This window comes from Fukomys damarensis, unplaced genomic scaffold (assembly GCF_012274545.1).
Source record: "Fukomys damarensis isolate Sample0158 unplaced genomic scaffold, DMR_v1.0_HiC HiC_scaffold_16, whole genome shotgun sequence".
NCBI lineage: Eukaryota > Metazoa > Chordata > Mammalia > Rodentia > Bathyergidae > Fukomys > Fukomys damarensis.
The window spans coordinates 56,903,606-56,918,448 of record NW_022900928.1 but is presented as its reverse complement, the minus strand read 5'-3'; the positions used below and the strand labels follow the sequence as shown (position 1 = coordinate 56,918,448).

General features: G+C 36.9%; 1 protein-coding gene across 1 annotated transcript in view; it reads right to left on the bottom strand.

The window, feature by feature from the left end:
* Positions 1–14,843, bottom strand: part of Ddx10 (DEAD-box helicase 10) — a 291,709-nt gene that overhangs the window by 270,302 nt on the left and 6,564 nt on the right. The window contains exons 2-6 of the mRNA XM_010610645.3: positions 12,068–12,128; positions 10,538–10,668; positions 9,214–9,372; positions 8,065–8,185; positions 7,077–7,266 (exon numbers count right to left, since the gene is read on the bottom strand). Coding sequence (XP_010608947.1) covers positions 7,077–7,266; positions 8,065–8,185; positions 9,214–9,372; positions 10,538–10,668; positions 12,068–12,128 — 662 coding nt within the window. The remainder of the gene's footprint in view (positions 1–7,076; positions 7,267–8,064; positions 8,186–9,213; positions 9,373–10,537; positions 10,669–12,067; positions 12,129–14,843) is intronic.

Below are 14,843 nucleotides of genomic sequence, written 5' to 3'. Positions count from 1 at the left end.
TTTTTTCCTCTGAGTTTATTGGTACATTTTAGGTAGACAGTACAGTTACATTCATCATTGGTATCTTGTACCTTTACATGACAGGTCTTGGTTCTCATTTTTTCCCCTTATCCCTGCCCTCCCTTCACCCCCTTCTCCCTTCCCTATTTACAAATACTTTATTTCCATTTTTTCATTTTCTCATGCTTTTTTTTCCTTTTCCTTTATTATCTTTCCCCTACCCTTCCCATTTCCCTACACCTTTAGCCAGGGCAATTTTAATAGTGGTATATCTCAAATTTCATACAGAAACACAAAAACAGACTTTTTCATATTATTCCTTATAAAAAGAATTTCAACACAAGACTAAAAAATAATCAAAATTCCTTATAGATTATGTTTTTTTAAAAAACTGACCCAATAGTGGTCAACTATGAAAGTGCAAGGTCAAGCATCAACTATGAAGCTGGGTGTGGTAGTGCACATCTGTAATCCCAGAACTCAGGATGCTGAGGCAGGAAAATCCCCTCAAATTCAAGGCCAGCCTAGAGACCCTGTCTCAAAAAAAATCAACTAGGAGAAGGCAGGAGCAAACTGTAAGGATGGGCATGAGAAAAAATGGGCTAATGGTAATATTCTATACCTTCTTAAGGGTTTAGAGGTATATGCTTCAACTTTGCATATAAAAGTCTTACAAGAAAACAAACATAAAAATATTGAATTTGCACTAGTGGTACACACTGATCGATGTATTTAAGGGGAAATAGGTTCCTGCACTTTACAGTGAAATGCATACAAAAATAAGATGGCTTAATATACAACTGCAGGGATGAAAGAATGGCTAGCAAGTAGATGACAGCTATTTTAATATTATCTATATTGCAAGTATAAAGTGTTTACTCAAGTCTTCCAATTTACCACATTTCAAACATCACAACAAATGTCACAGAAATATATGTATTTACTCTTTTATTAAACCTACTTTCAGGATCCTCTTCCAAAAAATACTCTCATTAAAAAACCCAAAGATACATAGCACTAGTTATGAAACTAAAAAAGATGAAAGTCCCATCACTAGGGAACTGACAGAATGAACTACCGAACATTCACACAAGTATCATCCAATTGTAAAAAATGAATGGGCAATCTATCCATATATTGCTATGGAGAGACCTACAGAATATATTCCTAAGGAAAGAAGTAGGAAAACAGTACACAGTTTGATACCATTTGTCACAGTACACATTATATACACATACCCATATGTATCTGTTATATTATAACAAATGTCAGACAAACCAAAAACCAGAAAATCAAATGGTTTTAGACACAAACCAGTCATAATCCACAGAAAAAAACTGAAATGCTGAACTTCATTAAAATTAAAAATTTTTGACCTGTGACGCTACTAAAAGAATGAAATGACAAACCACCGAATGTAAGAAAATATTTGCAACACATGAGAAAGGACTATACCCCAAAATATATAAACTCTTAAAACTTAACAAGAACACAAGTGTCATGTTTTTTTTTAAAAGTCAAAGACCCTACCAGACATTACTCCAAAGGAAATATACAGATATTTAGCAAATGAGCATATAAAAAACTGTACCATGTCGTGTTTTCAGAGAAATACAAATTAAAACAGTAAGATGTACATTTGAAGACTGTACTTATTAGTGGCCAAAGTCCAGAGCAGTGATCAAACCAGATGCCAAGAATGTAGAGCAAAGGAAACTTAATTGTTGCTGAAGGAAATGCAAAATGGTAAAGCCACTTTTGAAACAGTTTGGCATTTATTATAAAAGCAAATATATTCTTGCCATCTGGTCCAAATATTATGCTTCTTGATATTTACCCACAGGAGCTGAATACTTCTGTCCACTCAAAAACCTGCACACAGATGTTTATAGCAACTTTATTACTAGTTGTCAAAATTTGGAAATAATAAAGATGTCCTACAGTAGGTGAATGAATACACTTTCATATCTAGAGAAGGAAATATCCAGTGCAAAAAGAAATGAGTTCTCAAGCCACGAAGATATGGAAATCTTGGGCCAGGGATTTAGCTCACTGGTGCTGGCGCCTGCCTCGCAAGCACAAGGACCCGAGTTCGATCCACAGTACCAAAAAAAAAAAAAAAAAGATATGGAAATCTTACATACATATTACTAAGTGAAAGAAGCAAATGTGAAAGGCTATTTTATGATTCCATCCATATGACGTTTCTTGAGAAATTATGGAGGCAGTAAGAGCAATGTCTGCCAGGAATTAAGGGATAGAGTGGGGTAAACAGGCAGAGCACAGGAGATTTCCAGGGTAGTGCAAATACTGCTGAAACACTCTAAGAGGAGAGACATGCTATTATAAACTTGTCCAAACTATAGGCTGTACAACCCTCAGAGCAAACCTAACGTAAACTATGGGCTTCAGTGAAGGCTTATCAGTTGTAGCAAGCGTGCCCCTGTGAAGGAAGCAATGGACAATGGGGGGTGGATATGGACAATCTCTGAATTTTCCTCTCAATTTATTGTGAAACTGAAACTGTTCTTAAATAAATAAGTAAATCTTTAAAAATTAAGGAAATAGATCATATTCTCAGAAAAATATGGTAACAGAAAAACTGAAGGTTTAAAAAACAAAAATGAAGCAAAAGAGCCCAAAATATATTAAATTGACAGTTTAATGACAGGAACTGTTTCCAAGAACTCTAATTGTTACAACTGTATTGTACTATGTAGGAAAAAAAAATCAAAATAATGTCAAGTTTTAAGCACTACATTGTTAATACCGATACTATCCTGAAATTATTCCATATATACTGACTGATAGAACAAATAAATAGAACTCTGTAGGCATGAAGGTGTTTGGAGGAAGAGAGATACACTATGAATAAAAGGAGTCTGACTAAAAAACCTGTAATCCTAAATTTGATTTATAAATATGAGCATGAATTCACGACACAGTTTGTTGTTGTTTTGTTTTGTTTCGTTTTTGAGACAGGGTCTCGCTATTAGTTCAGGTTGATCTTGAACTCACTATGTATCCCAGGGTGGCCTTGAACTCATGGAAATCCTCCTGCCTCAGCCTCCCAAGTGCTGGACTTACAGGTGTACACCATCATGCCCGACAATGTGGGCTTATTTTTTCTTTGTTTGTTTGAAAAGGAATCTGTCCATTGAAAAGCCTAAACACAATGACAAGCCCACTGTCACTTACACTGATATTTAAATACCATATCCTGGTAAAAAAAATTTTTTGTAAGAGCTGGAAACACATAAAATGAACCTGTAGCACACAAACTAAGGAATCCAAACACTAGTGAGATATGTCTAAAGGACCCAGGTAACAACTTGAAGCATCTTCTAATAGTCAAGACTGGGACAACTCAAGAAAAGTATTAAAAACAGTGACTGAAAGACACAAAAAAGACAATGTTTAAAACTGAGTTAAACATCATTAACTCATCACTGACTGAGTCATCACAAATCATTAAATCCAAGTTCACTTGGATCAAAAAGCACTGCTCAGGGCCAGGGATTTAGCTCAGTGGTGATGACACCTGCCTCGCAAGAGAAAAGTCCGGAGATCAAACCCCCGTAACAACAACAACAAAAAAAACACATTGCTCATCTTCAGAAAATGCTAGGGAACCAACTCAGCCTAAAAGCTGACAAAGGATGTGAGGGCGATCCGGCTGAGACATCTGTCGCCCCATTGATTGTCAGGGTTGATTCGGCTGACCTGGCCTGGCTAGGCAGGTGTCCCCTTCCTCCCGCAGGGCTCCATATGTGTCCCTCCCAATGCGATGCTCGGCGGTCAAAGAGAACAACCATGCCCAAGAGAGGAGAGGAGGACTGTATACTCAAGGGTATATGAGTAGCTGCGCTCCCCTGCTAGAACTTCCAAACAAGCTCTAAAGGCTGACAAAGAGAATATAGCATTCACTGTCATATTTGGGCTTTCTTGTAAGAATTGTAGCTCAGTCACATAGTTCATATGGGACAGCTGTTGAAATTAGTGAATTCCAGCTAAAGAACAAATGACAGATGTAAAATATTACAGTGATGCAAACTGTAAAATGGGGCTAGGCAATAATTACCCTCAGATACTAAAATTAGAAGGTTAAAAAGCTGTTAGTTCTGACATAAAGAAGCTGCGGTATAAGATTAACCCTCTGACCTGTAATACCAACTGTAAAAGCTAGATTAAATATAATAATGAAGACAAATGGTAGGAAGTAAAGGAATTTGAATATACTACTTAAAAAGATAAATCTAAAAACATAAGAGCATAAAAAAGAAAGTAAAATGATAGAGGGAAGCCGGGTGTGGTAGCGCACGCCTGTAAATCCCAGCACTCAGGAGGCTGAGGCAGGAGGATCACTGGGAGTTCAAAACCAGCCTGGGTACATAGTGAGTTCCAGGGCAATCTCAACTATATAGTGAGACCTTGTCTCAAAAAAAAAAGATGATGGGGGAAAAAAAATTAACACTAAAATACTAACCAAAAACAAGGGCCGGGGATTTAGCTCAGTGGATCCGCCGCCTACCTCTCCAGCACAAGGACCGATCCCCGGTACCAAAAAAAACACACCAAAGACAAGCATCATGGTGCAGGCCTGTAATCCCAGCACTTGGGAGGCTGAGGCGTGAGAATCACCGTGAGTTCAAGGCCAGCCTGAGCTAGCTCGCAATATAGTGAATTCAAGGCCAGCCTGAACTACATAGCAAGACCCTGTCTCAAAAAACAAAACAAAACAACAAAAAAACCTAACCAAAATGAAGTTTGGTTACCTAATATCAAATTAGACATTACAAGGAAAAATACTAATAAAGACAACAGGAAACATTTTATATGATTAAAGTTTGAAATTAGGAAATATAATATGTACTAAATTTGTACGCACCTAATAATAAATTAGAAATTTTTCCCAATTTATCATAGAATTTAACTTACAGTCACTAGAATACAGAGCAAATTTATATGGCCCAGATACAACTATTTTCTTTTAATACGACTAGAAACACCATTCATCCTCATATAGTAATACAAAGAAAACAAGTGGTATGCCTTTTCTGAGTATACTGTGATATACAACTTCAGAAAAAATCTAAACTTTCATGTAATCTACAGCAGTTTTTTTTTTTGTTTTGTTTTGTTTTGGGTTTTTTTGGTACCAGGGATCGAACTCAGGTCCTTGCGCTTGCGAGACAGGCCACCGAACTGCTGAGCTAAATCCCCGGCCCTCTACAGCAGTTTTAATAGTCACTATATATCTAACTTCAAATTTTCTTTCTAAAAACCATGCTTTTTATAAGGAATTGTATTTCAAAAATCAGCCTTTGCATTAAAGTTTTTCTAAAACCTTATGATATAGAGATAACCGATCTTATCTACAGAAATTGGGAACAAGGATAATAATTCTAATTCAGTGACTCAACTAGACACTGCTGACACTATTAAGTATAACAAAACTTTTAATAGCTATCTCAACATAACATGAAGAAATCAACATCTCCCCAACAGTGAGACAAGGAAGAAGCCACAGGTTAAGTCTCTCCTGCTATTTCACTCCCAAATTCCCAGTAGCTGAAGTGGCTCAGAATCTCCAAAGTTTACCCATTAGGACCACCTAGAAGCACAGAATTTACTTTCAGGATCTTTTTAATCTTAGATATATATTCAACAAGATCACGGTAAACAAAAATGTAAGATAACCACCTTGATATGGCTGTCGCCGCTTTGGTTGGCGACACCATTTTATACCTTAAGTTTCCATTTCCTATATCATGCGTCATTGTCCATAAACAAAACCGACACACAAGTAAGACTTGTCGATATAAGGAATGGATCACAAATAATGACCCCAAGCGGCTGCCCGAGCAGCTGATGCAATTCCCCGACCTGCTCACTCCAGCCACCCGCTATACAACCAAGCCCCTTCCACCCAGCCCTCTCTCTCCTCCTTCCTCCTTCACTGAGGAGGCCACTGTGGTGCAGCGGCTTTACAAGAAATCTCTCATATGAGCTCTGTCTGTGTGTGGAGTGATCTCTGACATGCGCCGCTTTCTTTCAAAAAATACCTATATTTTCTGTAAAGTCTTTCAAGCAGAGTAACTCAATTCATTTTCCAAATCTATTTCTTTTACGCTAATGCTCCACTGTAAAAACAAATAAAAATTTAAGATGTCAACAATGATAAAGTTGAATCTATTTTGAAATCTTCAATACAAAATTTTGAACTTACTTCACTAGAAAGCATTTAAAGTCAATTGTCTAAAGTGTGCAATGACACATACCAGCCATTCAGGTACTTATAACTGTCATATCAAAATGCAATTTAAAACATGTTCCCCAACCACGTGCATACCACAATCACTTTTTACTGTCACATGAACACACATCTTTTATTCTCTTTTAGTAAAATCAAAACAAAATAACGGTTGCTGCAAAAGTTTTAAACATAAAGGTTAAAAAAAAGAAGGTATTTTGTTAAATATTAGTGCATTTGATAAAATGTTTTCTATAGTATATTAGTACTGCATAACACTGCTCAAGAGAATGATCCTGTACCCAAGTAATTGTGGTAGATACAGCACATTGTATCCACCTTCCACTGCTTTGAAGAGTTATAGCCTCTATGAAAACATTAAAGGTGCTAAGAAGTCTTTTTAAAAAATGTTTTTCACTTTGACTCAATAATAGCTCTCAGTCCAAAACCTCAGCCCCTCTTATTTACTGGAGGTGGAAGCAAGGAGTGTTGTTAAATGGTATGTCTGTTATAGAAAACTATTTAAATGTTCTCCAGTCCATATTTGGGGAAATGCTACATTATTCTCACATTAAAAGACATATGCATAATTTGAATAATTCAAACTGCTACATTTACTATGTTTTGCATATCTAATAAAATTTTACTCTCTAGAAAATACAAATTTAAAATATCAAATTCTTAAAAGAATAATAAAAGTAAAAGCTAAGGTTGTAGCTCAGTGGTACAGCATCTGCCTAGCATGCATGAGGCCCTGGGTTCAATCTCCAGCAGGGGAGAAAAACAAAATGCTTGTGTGTGTTGACTGAATCAGAGTCCATACCTGTATTTTGCTTTTTCATGAACCCAAACATACTCAGGGTTTTTCAAACTCAAGCGTGCAAGATCCTTTACAGATTTGGTTTGTGTTGCTGAGAAAAGTAAAGTCTGACGTTTCTGGGGAAGATTTTCAATAATAGCATTCATAGTATCAGCAAAGCCCATATCCAAGATTCTGTCTGCTTCATCAAGAACTAGAAAAGGAAAATGCCAGTTCAACTATTAGCACTTAAAATATACATTAAGCTATAGTATCCTAGATTGGATCCTAAAAGAGGACATTACTACAAAAACTGATAAATCTAAATAAAATCTGTAGTTTAACTTATATAGAGAACTAATGTTAAATTCCACCCCCACCCCACCCCCACCAGGGATCAAACTCAAGGCCTTGTGCTTGTAGGGCAGGCGTGGCACCACTGAGTTAAATCCCCAGCAATGTTAAATTTATTTTTGATAAAGGTAAGAGGTTAAAACTAGGTAGAGGGCATGCAGGAACTCTTTCCATCACTGTAATTTTTCTGTAAGTTCAGAAGTACATTTTTTGAAGTTGATTAAAGTACATATTATGTAATAGCATCCACAAAAAAGAAAAAAGTTTATTTAAAAACTATAATTTGCTCTTTTGAGTTACTAGAAGGGCCAGGGATTTAGCTCAGTGGCATCACACCTAATTCACAAGCACAAGGTCCTGAGTCCAATCCCCAGTACCGGAAAAAAAATAGGAAAGATTGAGTTACCAGTATTAGAAAATCTTTGGCAATGCCTAACACTAAAGTACCTAATTTCATACAAGAGCACTATGTTCTTTCAATTAAAAACAAAAAACAAAAAACAACTTAGTCTATATTCTGGGTTTAGAGCCCAAGCGCCAAAAACTTACAAGTGCTTTCACAGATTTTTTAAATTCTAAAATATATCCCATATAACATTCCTATCATTAAAACTTATGAGAGCTCTCTCCTATAAGTATTTTCTCCTTAAAAACTCACCTAACATTTGGAGATTGGTGGCATGAAAGCATATTGTTTCATCCATGTGCTGAAGAAGCCGACCGGGTGTGCAAACAAGTATATTTATGTTGTTGATCCTCTCAGCTTCATGTTTCAGATCCTTTAAAAAGTTATTTTTTTATTACACATGCATCTTTCTAAGCAGCCTGTTTACTAAACTATAAAATACTAAAAACTCTTGGACATAATTTCTCTCTTCTATTTCTGTAGCATGTCCACATTTCTGGGATAAATAAAAGACCTTGGTAAAGGCCTAAGGAACTCAGAGTTTTTAGTGTCTTAATCATACCCAGGATTTCGCAGCCAAGAAAAACTGTTAAACAAATGCTCCAAGACTCGATTTCCTAGTAAGTCTGCAAGGACTGACTGGAAAAATGGAATTGCTCCTATTCTTTAAGTCAGGACCCACGGGCACTGAACTGGCTCCCCCACACATCTTCCTATACTTCGTGGACTAGAAAAAAGAGCTGAGCTCTGTTTTAGAGGTTCTCTCCTTTCAACAAGAACCCCAGAATGCTAACTGTTAAAGTTGTGTGTCAGGCACATGAGCGTATAAGGTCTGTGACACTGGTTTTTCTTCTTCTGCATTTGTACACATAGAAATTCAAGAAATCTTTATCCTCACAGTCTAGAGAAAACCCTGGCAGATAAAAGCATTTCAGATATACTCATAGGGTAGAACAAAAGTTGAGTAGGTTTTACCATGGCCTAAAGCAAACATTTCTCAAAACCATCACTTTCCTTTTTCTGCTGTTGACAAAGAAAGCAATATTCTGAATTATTCAGCTTCTAGACAGAAACCTTATTAAAAGGAACTTGGTCCATATACTTTAATGTGATCTTTCTCAAAGTAAATGAACAAATAGATTTACTCGAGATTATCCTGTACATCTATCTTATAGCCTCATCAATTAAAAGACCTTGAGAAATGGACTTTTTTGAACCTACAAAACTGACAATGAGACTCTAGATGAGAACAACCACACAAAGGTGATACCCAGCTCATGATGCTTTCTCTAGGAGACTAGTCTATTTAGAAGAAATCTCCACATCCTCCCTGCATCTGCCACAGTACACTAATACAAGTTATTGAAGAAAAAAAGAGGATAAAGACAAAAGGACACAAACCTTTCCACCAATAATAAGGCCAGCTGAAAAGTCATGATTCTTTCCTACTTTTCGGAGAACCTCAAAAGTCTGATAAGCCAGTTCTCTTGTAGGGGATATTATCAGAACACCCAGCCCATCCATTGAGGTCCACTGCAGACGATACAAAGCTTCCAACACCTTGAAGACAATAAATTTATATTCAGAAATTCCTTATAAAAGTTGTTTTTGTGCCAGGGATTTAACTCAGTGGTTCCGCAGCCTGCTTCACAAGCACAAGGACCCGAGTTCAATCCCAGGTACCACAACAAAAAAAAAGTTATTTTTGACCTAAGTCTCAATCTTGCCCCGCCAATCAGAGAAGTTTTATCCATTATGAGACTGTTTTTTTTTTCTTTTCTACCAGAAGTACCCCTCCTCCCACTTCAAAAATGTGGGAAAAGCCTGGGCCAGCTCATCAGATGCCAGGGCCATGCTATAAGGAGATTGGCTAACACAGAAAAGTATGTACGGCCCAGAGACCACTGAAACAATTTTTTTTTAATTCTCATTTTCTGAACAGAAACTACACTACAATTAACTTTCATCTGTATAGCTGCTACAGTCATATATGACTGAATTCTTTAACTATAGAAGGACACTATTGTTAAAAAAAAAAAATACCAAGACTTAAGAGGAAATGGTTTTGCAATACTGTAACAAGTGATTTGTAGAAATCATATTAGGAGATGAACTATCTAACTGAGATGTAAATAAATTCCTAAGCTCCACTATTCTATTGGGACAGCTATCAATGTCCTGAAAATTTCTCAAGAAATGCCCAAATCTCTTCAAATATATTGCAGCATTATCCGGAACAAAAAGGTATCGATGTCACTGGCAGGCTTCGTGAAAGCAGGAACAACTTTCCCCACTGTTGTACTGCAGAGCATAACTGGTGTGAACTGTCACACTGGGACTATCTGCATCCTGCAAGAATGAGATGGCTTCTCAAGGTTTATTAAGGCACAATAATTGATTCAATGGGCCCAGGATTTAGCTCAGTGACACCATGCCTGCCTTGAATGTGCAAGGTCATGAGTTCAATCCCTGGTACTAAATAACAATAATAATAATAACTGATTCAATACATTATGGAGAGCCTGTCATACGCAGGTACTATGCTAGGAGCTAGAGAAAACGGTAGGGAGATAAGACAAATGTGGCTGCTGTCTGATAAAGCTTGCATTCAACCCAAGGAAATCCAACATGAAAACAATCCTTTACATCATTATTTCCATACAGGCAAAAAAAAAATGCTATAAACTGTATAGAAGAGGACCTGACCCAATATAAAAGTACTTACTGGAACAAGAAAAGCCAATGTCTTTCCAGATCCTGTTTTGGCAGCTCCAAGTACATCTTTACCTTGCAAAGCCAACCCAATTGTTTGCTTCTGTATCTCAGTTACCAACCGGTACTGGGCTTCTTGCAAACCTAGCAATGAGGAGGGGAGACTGGTACTTCAGAAAATTCCTATAGGATAGTGTTACAGGTTGAGCAATGTGTCCTCCCACCTCAAAGTACCTATGTTGAAGCCCTAACCTCCAGAACTTCATAATATGCTTGTTTGGAGATAGCCTTTGAAGAGGTGACTAAGTCACAGTCAGTCCCTAGGGGAAGTCTTTAATCCATTAAGACTGGTATCTTTAGAAGAAATTTGAAAACAGCGATGCCAAGGGTGCATGTGCGCACAGAGACGAGCATGTGAAAAGCTAATGAGTGAGATAGATAGGTACCATGAAAGGAAATGCTGTCACTGGTGACAACAAGGGCGAACCTGGAGGGAACCTGTATTAAATGAAATAAGATAAGTGCAGGAAGACAAGTACCAGATATATGCGGGCTTAATAAAACAAACTTGAAGAAGCACAGAATACAATGGCAGTTACCACAGGGGAGGAGATGGGGAAACCAGAAAGACATTGCTCAAAGGACACAAAACTTCTGGTTAGACAAGCAGAATAAGTACGAGAGAGCTACTGTACATCATCACAAAGACTGTAGCTAATCAAAATATACTGTGCATTTGAAAACTGCTAACAGATTTTAAGTGTCTATCAGGAAGGAAAAATAAGTATTTGAGGCTATTCACACACACATATATATTAATTATCTTGATTTAGCCATCCCACAATGTATACATATTTCAAAACCTCATCTTGTACATGGTAAAAATAATTGTTTTGGAAAAACAAAAAAGGAGCAACAGAGAGGTCATTTCCAAGGCAAGGAAGAGGACTGGAAGAGATCCTCCCTCGTGTCTGTGAGAGGAACCAAGCCTTACCAGCCTACTGAATTTCCAACCTCTAAACTATGGGAATATTAATTTCTGTTGCTTAAGCCATCCACTCAGGTATCTTCCTATGGCTGCCCTAGAAAACTAATATAAAGGGTGATACATTTTTGTTCTCTTCTTTATTTCAAACAACACAATTAGTTTTCATTTTAATAATTAAGAGGTTCCTGAGATCTTTTTAAGATTCTTTAACCAGTCCAGAAAGAATGGGAATGGCAAGTTGATAAACTATAGTTTTTCAGGTGTTTTGTTTTGTTGTTTTGTTGAAATAGGCTCTCACTACGTAATTCACTGGATTGGAAATCACTATGTACCCCCAGCTGGTGATGAACTCATACCAATCCTCCTGAATCAGCCTCTAGAGATGCAGGTGTGTACCACCGTGCCCAGCTCAAACTGAAGTATTCTTACAGGTTTTCATGATATCAAAATTATTTGTCAAAGTAAGATTTTAGGGTTAACCTCTATCCAAACTGTGTAACCCTACAAAAAAATGAGTAAATCCAATAATATGTCCCAAGATTACCACATACCTACCTTTCAGTGTTTTTTTAGATAAGGGGAAATCTGAAAATCTTGTAATGTCATTTACATTTATCTGGAAAAAAGATATAAAAGAAAATAATGTCAGATAAGACACAATAATCCACTGTGTATTTGTTTTACAGTAAGATTTTTTTTTCTATATATTGGTCTATCTAGTACATCTTTTATACTATAAAATTCAATTCAACCATCTTCTAAATAAAGCCATCATTACATCTGAAATGAAACATATTTCAAGTAAACTGCCATGAGTCAAAAATATAAACTTATAACCATCCCAACTGGTCAAAAAATTTGCTCAAAGCATACACAACATATACACTATACACTACCTTGAATATCTTTCATGTTGAAAACTTTAACACAGTAAGTCATCACCACAGCATCTATGGGAGGAAAATCCATTTTCTGTCATCCTTCAAGGGCTATCAGTTTAAGAACTAAAAACCAAAATTACTACAAACTACTGACCATGATAATAGTTCTATTTACACATCTTAGAGAAGAAATTGAAATTAGCTGAAGAAATGTATGTGATGGCACAAACCTCTCAAAAGTTTTAACCATAGTCAGTGGTACATGAAATCCAATCTGATTAATATTTAAATATCTGGGTCATGCTTTGAAGCCACAATAAGTAACATTTCCCCTTTAATGTTACATTATTCTAATATTCATTTCCACTATTCTTCATTAGCATAAAATCAATTTCCTGAATTTCATTTTAGATACTCAGGAGGATTATTCCACTACAGATGCTGAATGCAGGAAATAATGCACAAATCTGGGAATATGCTGCCTAATTATTCATGCTCACAAAAGGGGAAAGCTGCGTCTGTAGGGTTCATTTATTTAGATTACACTCTAGGCAATAAGAGGATGACAGCTGTATTTCATTTTACACTCTACATATCATCTTGCCACAATACTTATTCTAGCCTAGGCACAACTACTCTGCCTACAAATTGTGAAAACACAAATATGAAAACATTATCTTAATCTCTACACATTGTCTTAATCCCTACAGGTATTAGAGAGGAAGTAGAATCAGCATTAAAGAATTGCTTATTCAAATAACATGCTGTCCCAGCGAAGAACCTCAACTGAAACATACTCTTTCAAACAGGATATTAAGGTAACAAGTGTTCCTCCCTTGCACTTGTGCAATCAACACAAGCTGACAAACCGTTTTCACAGGGAATGGATACCTACAGGAGGAAGACAGATGGCAACCTGCTCTGAAGTCTTTGTCCCCCAACACCACACAAGCACACTACTCAACTATGGCACATTTTTCAAAGGTCTGTTAATCTTCTAGAGGAAAACATGAAAATGTTGTGTTCAGCCCTCCACTGTCAACCACTGCAGTACAGAGCTAGGCACCATAATCTTCAAAGAAGATTAATAATCGTCACATAATCTTCACAAGAGAAAAAAATTGAAATTTTAATTCTGCTAATGTAGGGGTCAACTTACAAGTCAACTCCAATTTGCTGCCTGGTTTTCTAAATAGTTTCACTGAAGCACAGCTACAGGTAGTCTTTACACATTGGCTGTGTAGCTATGACGGACTGTGTAACCACAAAGTCTAATATTGACTATCTAACGCGACACAGAAAAAGACTACCAACCCCTCTCTAAAAGATTCTCAGTTATATCAAGGAATATTTGAAGTCACAACAGAATATGGCCACAGTTCTGACAAACAAAATAATGCTTTCTTTTTCCCTTTCTCCCTTTCTAACAACAAAATCATTCCCATCAACACAATCCTCACACTCCCTCTAAAACCTGTTTCATTCTTCTAAATTCAGAGAAGAATTTCATTTAGGGGTGTTCCTTATAAAAGTCTTCCACACTGGTGCAAAAGCTGGACGGAGGAGAGGAAAAAGAAGCCATCCTCTTTACTCTCTGATAACACCTCTTTCGCACAAAAGTATGTAACACCTGGAGTAAGAAAGAATAAAACGCCTTAAAATGTTCCACCTACTGCAATCAAAAAAAGAAATCTGCCTCCAATCCCACCACACCAAATTTTGATTTAAATAAAAAAAGAGTACAATTCAAGAGTGTCTACATAGCACAGCTGATTATAATGAGCCTAAATGAATCCTTCATGTGAAGTGTTCAACTCATTTAGGAATAGTAAAAATAGTTGCTGGACTAAAACAAATAATTGAGTATTTGTCAGTAGGCCTTGATCTGAGTTCTACATTAGCCTTGTCCCAACATGCCCCCGCCACCATGATGGCCTTACATATACAATTTCCTGCTTAAATATACAGATTTCCTGCTTCAGGAAGAACAGTTCACAGACAGTGCTGGCTGCCATCCCTCTCTCTAATCTACCACTGAAAAAGCCCTTCTTGGCCAGAGCTACTCCCAGTTTATGACTGAGCTCAGCAGCAGAAGGTATCCCTGACCCAGGCTTTCACTCTCACAGCTGAAAAATATTACGCTGAGAACTCCAAGAACTGATAAACTTTACATTACTTTCATCACAATATAGCTATAATTTTTATTATTACTTGTTTGCAGTACTGGGAATTAAACCCTGAGCCTTCACACTAAACTATATCCACAGCACACACACACACTTCCTTTTTCGAGACAGGGTCTTGCTATGTAGTTAAGGCTGGCTGGCCTTGAACTTGCAGCAATCTCCTGCCTCAGCCTCCTGAGTTCTGGGATCACAGGTGTACACCACCACACCTGGGTTGTTGTTGCTCTAACTTGTAAATTAAACCTTACTCTATATATATATATA